This window comes from Podarcis liolepis (assembly GCF_965112155.1).
Source record: "Podarcis liolepis genome assembly, chromosome: 2".
Lineage (NCBI taxonomy): Eukaryota > Metazoa > Chordata > Lepidosauria > Squamata > Lacertidae > Podarcis > Podarcis liolepis.
The window spans coordinates 16,811,829-16,820,877 of NC_139555.1; the positions used below are offsets into that span (position 1 = coordinate 16,811,829).

The 9,049-nt window shown below is 40.5% G+C and overlaps 1 protein-coding gene across 6 annotated transcripts in view; it reads left to right on the forward strand.

Annotated features, from left to right (window-relative positions):
* ATF1 (activating transcription factor 1) overlaps positions 1-9,010 on the forward strand; it is a 34,431-nt gene extending 25,421 nt beyond the window's left edge. For all 6 annotated transcript variants that reach the window (XM_083490292.1, XM_083490294.1, XM_083490293.1 and 3 more), the window contains 3 exons: positions 2,266-2,430; positions 3,530-3,689; positions 5,237-9,010. In XM_083490292.1, the coding sequence (XP_083346418.1) occupies positions 2,266-2,430; positions 3,530-3,689; positions 5,237-5,381 (470 nt within the window). In that variant the 3' untranslated portion in view covers positions 5,382-9,010. The remainder of the gene's footprint in view (positions 1-2,265; positions 2,431-3,529; positions 3,690-5,236) is intronic.
* Positions 9,011-9,049: the final 39 nt, after the last annotated feature.

Below are 9,049 nucleotides of genomic sequence, written 5' to 3' on the forward strand. Positions count from 1 at the left end.
TTTCAATCCATTACCCCCGAGGATGTGGACAGGCTGCTTGGACGCGTGAAACCAACCACCTGTCTCCTTGATCCTTGCCCATCCTGGCTAATAAAAGCAAGCCGGGAAGGGCTGGGCGATGGGCTCTGCGGGGTGGTGAATGCTTCCCTCTTTGAGGGAACATGCCCAGATCCGCTGAAAGAGGCGGTCATTAAACCGCTTCTTAAAAAACCATCTTTAGACCCAGCCAGTATGGCCAACTATCGCCCAGTCTCAAATCTTCCATTCTTGGGCAAGGTGATTGAGCGTGTGGTTGCTGAACAACTCCAGGCACGCCTGGAGGATGCGGACCATTTGGATCCCTTCCAATCAGGGTTCAGGCCTCATCATGGGACTGAAACTGCCTTGGTCGCACTGGCTGATGATCTCCGGCGAGCTAGGGACAAAGGTGAGAGTTGTTTCCTAGTTCTGCTGGATCTCTCAGCGGCCTTTGATACAATCGACCATAACATCCTTCTGGACCGTCTAGAGGGGTTGGGAGCTGGGGGCACTGTTATACAGTGGTTTCGCTCCTTCCTCCTGGGCCGTGTTCAGAAAGTGGTGGTGGGGGATGAGTGTTCAGACCCTTGGGCCCTCACTTGTGGGGTGCCTCAGGGTTCCGTCCTCTCCCCCATGCTTTTTAACATCTATATGAAGCCGCTGGGAGAGATCATCAGGGGGTTTGGACTGGGTGTCCATCAATATGCAGATGATACCCAGCTCTACCTTTCTTTCAAATCAGAACCAGTGAAGGCGGTGAAGGTCCTGTGTGAGTGCCTGGAGGCGGTTGGAGGATGGATGGCGGTTAATGGATTGAAGTTGAATCCTGACAAGACAGAAGTACTGTTTTTGGGCGACAGGGGGCGGGCTGGTGTGGAGGACTCCCTGGTCCTGAATAGGGTAACTGTGCCCCTGAAGGACCAGGTGCGTAGCCTGGGAGTCATTTTGGACTCACAGCTGTCCATGGAGGCGCAGGTCAATTCTGTATCCAGGGCAGCTGTCTACCAACTCCACCTGGTACGCAGGCTGAGACCCTACCTGCCCGCGGACTGTCTGGCCAGAGTGGTGCATGCTCTAGTTATCTCCCGCTTGGACTACTGCAATGCGCTCTACGTGGGGCTACCTTTGAAGGTGACTCGGAAACTACAGCTAATCCAGAATGCGGCAGCTAGACTGGTGACTGGGGGCGGCCGCCGAGACCACATAACACCGGTCTTGAAAGACCTACATTGGCTCCCAGTACGTTTCCGAGCACAATTCAGAGTGCTGGTGTTGACCTTTAAAGCCCTAAACGGCTTCGGCCCAGTATACCTGAAGGAGCGTCTCCACCCCCATCGTTCTGCCCGGACACTGAGGTCCAGCGCCGAGGGCCTTCTGGCGGTTCCCTCATTGCGAGAAGCGAAGCTACAGGGAACCAGGCAGAGGGCCTTTTCGGTGGTGGCGCCTGCCCTGTGGAATGCCCTCCCATCGGATGTCAAGGTGATGGACAACTACCTGACATTCAGAAGACATCTTAAGGCGGCCCTATTCAGGGAAGCTTTTAATGTATGATATTTTAGTGTTTTTTGGTTTCTGTGGAAGCCGCGCAGAGTGGCTGGGGAAACCCAGCCAGATGGGCGGGGTACAAATAATAAATAATAATAATAATTATTATTATTATCAGTTTTTGTATATGTAACTATAATGTATTATGTAATTATATTATACTATACTATATTATGATATAATACAATTATAATACAGGAAAAATATAGCATGCAAATTTTCTAATGCTTGTACAATGTACAGCACTTCTTATTAGAATAAATCAAAGTCGCAGTTTGTCTTTTGTTTCTGCTGCAAGCACCAGAAAGTTCCTGCGTCACTTTGATTGCGTTTTCTTAGCACTGATTACTTCTTGTTATCTGTGGAGTATGGATGGCTCCTGTTTCCAGTGATTCTCCAATACCTGCAATGCATTTTTGCAAGGTTTCAATATTTCTGCCAAGTTCTTGAAGCCATTTTCATTGAGTCATACGACGTTACATATAAGGTAATTCCAGCTTTTCATTTTGGGGTGACCTTTTTTGCAACTGAAAAGAATTAGTCAGTTTTTCAGTGTTTCTAAGCAAAAGTTCATCCCTTTATGATACAGGAAATTGTGGGTTTTATTTGGGGGGGGGGTCAATAAGTTATAAACCTACCATACACTGTACCTACTGTACAATGATCAGTGTCTTCTCCGTTTCATTATTTCTTGTCTTAAAGTTGCCATTGCTCCAAATGGACCATTACAGCTGAGCAGCCCAGCGACAGAGTGCGTGCAAGGTTTGCAGACCTTTACAAATGCTGGTGGGACTCCGCTATTACAGTATGTACAGACATCTGATGGTCAGCAGATACTTGTGCCAAGCAACCAGGTGGTCGTGCAGAGTAAGTACCTACTACAAATAATTCGGAAATGCTCCTATTTCTCCCCGACACTGTGGTTTTCCAATTGATGACACCTACTTCACTTTTTGTAGCTGGGTACTAATTCTTTTGTCAGGCAGCAGCTTTCATGCCCAATCCTAATCCTGAGGTTTTCCTTCTCACACGATTGCATTGTTTGATTTATGACTATGGCCATGTAAAGCCCGTGTTAATTTCTGTTAAACATGCTTATCTCATCTGCAGCAGTCCAAAGATTGTTGAGAAGGGTTTTCATCCTGGCTGCCTCTTAAGGCTAAAATTTTTTTACATTACTGTCACAGATTATTCTATTTTTTTCTATTAATCATGTCTGTATATTGTATGTGTCATGCCTTAAGCCTTATTAATATGCAGTACTACATACGCAGAATCCAGGGTGGGTTCTGCACAGCCTTCTTAAAACAAGGTGTCCTCATCTGCATGTACAGCATTAAGCATGCCTTGGATCTGTGACCCAAGCAGGAGTTGGGCTGGTGAACTAACATTGCACATGCAGCAGCTGAGGGCCCAGTTTTAACACAAATCATGTTTTTGCATTGCCAGTGTCATGTTGGGCTTCCTTAAGCTTCTGCCTAGGAATGAAGTCAGCAGAATTATGTACTGTATTTTTCGCCCTATAGGACGCACTTTTTCCCCTCCAGAAATGAAGAGGAAATGTGTGTGCGTCCTATGGGGCGAATGTAGGCTTTCGCTACCTTTAGGTGCGCCTTATGGGACGGTGCGTCCTATAGGGCGAAAAATACGGTAATTAACCAATATTGTATATTCATCAGCATTGTTTTGAAGGTGCTGCCGCTTCAAAATAGTTTTGTCAAAATACATTCTGAAGGAAGGGAAGTAAAACTAAAATTGTTGAAAAGGTGTAACGTTTATCTTTGAGGAATCCTCAAGAGATACCTGGCTACTGTTTTCTGAGCCCATATCCAGTTTTTTACATGTACACCCTCCACTGCTGTGTACATTTTGTGCTTGGCTGTGTGTGCCCGAATTCAAACAGGAAATGTGGGTCTTCTTTAGAACACCTTTCTTCACAGCATTCTTTACTGTGGTTCCTCAACAGCTGCATCAGGAGACATGCAGACATACCAGATACGCAGCACACCAACCACCACTTCCCTCCCCCAGACGGTTGTGATGACAGCTCCTGTCTCCTTGACATCTCAGTCAACCAAGACGGATGATCCACAGTTGAAACGTGAAATACGGCTGATGAAAAACAGGTATTTGGTTTCCCATTTGGTCTTAGGCATTCACTGAAATATATTCCCCATAAAATAATCTTTGGCTACAGAATCATATCACCCAAGATTAGCAGTAGACTTCTCTTATTTTGCCCTCTTCCCCACTACCCAAGAAATATTTTTTCCCTTTCTAAACAAATGCTTATTTAGACTATAATTATTTGGGGTGTTTGACAGCTTTTGTTTCTTCAAACTTTTCCAGTTTAAAGAAACAATGTGGGAGGGGGGCTGTTAATTCTTTTTAAAGAAAGACTAATACATTAGTTAAACAGAAGGGAAACTCAGGAGGTTTTCAAAGGAGAAGTAGATTTCAGCCAGTCCTGTCCTTCTAACACCAGAGACACGTGCATTGTTTGTTTGTTTGCTTGTTTGAAAGCATTTATTAAACTACTTTATATTTCAAAGATTTCTAAGTTGTGTACAGTCTAAAACCAACCACCAAGATATCAGTTAAAACATTGCAACAAAACCACAACCTGAAACCAATAAAGCAGCAATATAAAAACACAGAGCAATTAATCCCCAGGTGATCTAATGGCCAGGTGGTCCTGCGTTGTTAAGGGCCTCATATGTTAACAAGACTTAGAACTTGGCCCAATAGCTGATTGGCAGCTGATCCACAGGTGTCATATTTGAGCATCTCCTTAATTCCCCCTTGTCTCAGGATGAGAATGGTAAATACAACTAGTCACTAATACTGTATTTGTATCTCCTTGGAGGCACTGTAAGCTCATTATACAATTTGAAGAGACTAAATTGCCCCCAAAATGCTAGTGCCAACTTATTAAAATCTTCAAATTATTGGTACGATAAAGAAAGCTTAAAGGTGTTAATAAACTAGCCAGCTATAAGAAATGGTATAATGGGACCATGGCCGCATCCCTCTTCGAGTATTTAAGTATTTGCTGTGGATGTTTATCCTGAGGACAGTGTCACTTTGTTCAGCAGGGTCATGTATCACTGATACCCTCTGTTGCAGCCCCTGTATTTCCTTTTCTTCAAATGTGCAATTGTAGACAAACTTTGTTACTTTATTAAAAGCATATTTAAGGACATGTGCAGGGCTCTGCTGAATCAGGCTGAAGGCCCATCTAGTCCACTTGCCTATGAGATACCCTCTAATTTCTCATTAGTCCCAAAGCATTATTGTTCACAAAGCCAAAATGTACTCCCCTGAAATGTGTGCTTCAGGCAGATGAAATAATTTATCTGTTTACAGATTTCCAGACCATTTTTTAAAAAAAAAGTTAGATCACTGATAGGATAAATAATTTGAACGCTTCAGGCAAAAATAGCAAGCTTGCAAAGAGCTAATCCTTGCTGCTCTTTAAATATTTTTATGTCAAGTAGATACATCAGTATTTTTTCAAAGAAAGCGGCTTTGTTTTACTTTTCACAGTCCGTGAAATGAGAAAGGCAAGCCTCTTTAGATGCACATCAGCTATGAAGCAAAAGCAGAATGCTTGTAATTCCAAACTAGTTTGACTTCTATGTAATAATTAACAAACTTTGCTTTGGAATTTCAGAGAAGCAGCTCGAGAATGCCGTAGAAAGAAGAAAGAGTATGTGAAATGTCTTGAAAATCGAGTTGCTGTTCTTGAAAACCAGAACAAAACTCTAATTGAAGAACTAAAAACTTTGAAAGATCTTTACTGCCATAAAAATGTGTAAAAGGAGAAAAACAAAACACCTTTTTGTGAACATAAGAATTTCAGAAGGATTTTTTATATTAATTTTTTTAAATTAAAGGTCAAAAATGAATCTCTTCTATCCAAATTCCACAAAGACTTGAGATTCTGTTTAGAACCTTTGATGGCAGAGTACAAAAAGGAAGCATGAAAACTCATGAAGAGTTCTGCTGGCACAACTGGAATCTTCATTTCAATCAGGATAAGTGGGACATGTACATTCTGTCAATCAAGATGTTTGAATTTCTTGTGCTACAGCTGAATTTTTTTAATGCCTATGGCATTTGATTGCCATTATGCAGAAGAGCTGAATATTTTGCTTTCAGGTGTTAATGCCTGTCAACATATAGCTAGTATAGGTTCAATTTATTAAATCTGATAATTTTTTTCTGCTCCCTTCACAGGCTAAGGATCTTCACCACATAGTGAATGTGCAGGTAGCAGTAGGTTCTGCCCTCGCTCCAGTCCATGTGTTGAAATGCACAACTATAGTAAGGATCCATATGTGCCAGAGTGTGCAGCACTCACCTGTGATTGGAAGGCCTACTCTTCCAGGGTTCCCAGTTGGGTGGAGACCTGCCACAATTTTTATTCCAACATATGGGGGTCAAAACCTATTGCAGCCCACCAATAGGGAGAAGAATCCTAAGAAAGCTGTCACAGTTAATTGTACGTACAATACGTTTTGCTTCAAATTGTCATTTCTAATCTTTGTGTTGAGAAGATACACACACTACTTTGCTAGAAATTATATTTGGTTTTAGCAGGCAGGCAACTTGTTTAAAAGAAGGGTGCTCTTACTTAGGATGTGGTCATAAGACTCCTTGAGGAGTAGATAACATATATCATGGCCTTGTTTGCATGTCACAATAAGCCAGTTTTCATCATGAAGAACCCCTCTCCACACCAGGCAGGTCCCCATGCGGCTTCTTCCCATTGTATGGAGCTCAGGCAGGTCAAATAAGCCATAGAACGGCTTGTCATATCGTCTAAACCTGCAGAGTGGTATTCATAATGAAAGATTGGCTTATTGTGCCGTGAAAACCAGACCCACATATCATTGCTTATACAGATGCTCTGAAATGTTTAATGCAAGAGAACAAATGTTGCAGAAAATATTTTCAAAGGGCTTTTGTGTGTGTATGTCACTGGGTAGAAAAAAACAACATCCTGAGATAAACAGAAATGATTCTTTCAAGTGAACAGGCATCCCATATTCTGTTTGAATATACTTCTTTTGCTTGTACAGAAGCATTAAACTCCAAATTCCCTAGCTTTGTCTCAATTCAAAGCACAAAGAAGCTAAAATTATATACCAAAGGTAAAATCTAGTATGTTTATATATGTTAAAGCACTCAATTACAAAACTGAATTTGTAAACCTGACAGTGACTTCTTAAAGCAATTCCAATTTTATAAGTAATCCAGTTGACATAGACACCAGGTATATTTTTGTAGTTGAAGTGTTACCTTTGCAAATTCTATAATTGAGTTTATATGGATATTTTAAATTTTTATAAAGTTTCAATAAACAGAGATATTTTCCCTCTTAGATTATCAATTCTATATTTTTATGAGATGCTCAAGAAAACTAGAACCTATTTCTATATATTTCATTAGGCAAATTTAATTTAACAAAAATTGCTGGAAATATTTTTGAGAAAATAGTTTAGTATTCACAGAAGATACAGTCGTTTATAAATTCACTTTAAAGACGCTGTCAGGGATAATAATAGTGTCATTTTGGTTCTTGTTCTCAAGGGATGTTAAAGTATCTTTTGACATCAGTTGGGTTCTTGAGCACACAATGAACTAATTAACACAAGCAATGTAGCCTTACCCTAGTTAATGTTGTTGATTCATTCCAATTCAATTTGATTCATTTCAATTCATTTCATTCCTTTGAAATGTTGCCACTAAATGCATTAGAGAGAAAAAATATATATCTATTGCCATCATGGCACAGCATTCCACACTGTCCCATTAACTCATTTTCCCCCCAATATTTGGTGGCTCTGGGGACTTCCCAGACATGCAGAAAAGTATTTGCTCATAAACATTTTTAGAACTCTTCCCCCTTCAAGAATTGAGAATAACACTTGCTCTCTGAGAACTACAAAATAATGAGCCTTTTCTTTGTATGTAGGTACAGGGGAATTGTCTAAGGCTCACAATATAAGCCTTGGAGGAGGCAAACAACCCCCTACTTTATTTTCTAATCCCTGAACCCAATATGCTGTTATTATGGGTTCTAAATTAATAGATATAATGAGGAATGCTTATGGCTTAAAGTATCCTGGAAGGAGGAGTGATACTGGAAACGCACACCCTGAGCAGCACAGCTGGTTTCCATTATCCCCCGCAACCTCTCTAATACACCACAGGGAGGGAGAGGTAAATATAGACCTTTACTACTAAGGCTCAGAACTAGGCAAGCATCTTCCATTTCACCCAGTACTTTTAAAGCTCAGCAGCCTGCACTGTAAGGCTGTTGTAGCAGCACAACAGAATGCCGAGATTCAAGACTCATTTAGAACCAGAACTCAGCAATCTTATTCTAACAGGAGTCCATTTGTGAAATTTCTCATCACCACAACCTTTATTGCTGAAAAGGGGACGAACTGTGGAACTATAGTAGACCCTGATTTTACCCACCCCCTCTAAAAAAAGAAACTCCTATTGTCCTTTAAAAAAAAAACAAAAGTTGAATTTGGATATTAAATCAAATAAGGAAATTGGCCCTAAGTGAAAGGAAGGTGGAATATGGAATATTCATGCATAACCCAGAAAGTCTCTATAGGCTTTTGCCCATGCAGATAGGCTTCTAGCTTTGCTTTCCAGCATAACCTCCTTTCTGTATGTCAATCTATTTTTGAAAATCCCATTTCAGCTGTGGGTTATATGTTTTGTGTGGAGGCAGATGAGGGCTTGTCAGTGCCTTCCTCTGGATTGCAACCAACAAAAAGTACTGTGTGGTGTAAGTATTTCACAACCTGGCCTGGAATCTTCTAGCTATTTGTTGTACACTTATTAATTTCTTGTGTGTGAGTTTCAGAGGATTCAAACTTTCAGGTGTGCTGCATCATTTTTAGCATGATACTAAATTATATTTTGCTTCTATGACAAAAGTGTGATCTGCAAGTTTTCCCATACATCTCAAGTATATGTATATTTAATAGTAACAAAATATTTTGCTGTTCAAATGTTATTAAAAGAGCATTTGATTATTATTATTATTACTATTATTTCAGAGCAAGAACAGGGGAGGTCGTGGTGTTTGATTTAAGAGCAAAATGCAGGTTGATAACCTGTTAATGTGCACTATTATTTTGAAACAGGAACCATAACCATGTATATCATCACAGAAGTACACAGTCATCAATTTCATTTTCAGTCATTATTTAAAGAGGCATATTTGTGCTATTTGTCAACCTATCGTCTGGTCATTATAAAGCTGGGTTGTGAGCACAGGCAATATAACAGCTATTGATGATCCTAACTATCCTCAAACTTAGCAGCTTTGCTTAAAATATTTGTAAATATTTTTTTAAAAAAACATAGGTGGCTGTACCTCTTGACTTCAGTAATAAAGACCCTGAAATGCTGTTTTAAACTGCCTTGTTAATTCAGCTTCTGGGAAAGTCTGGTGCTG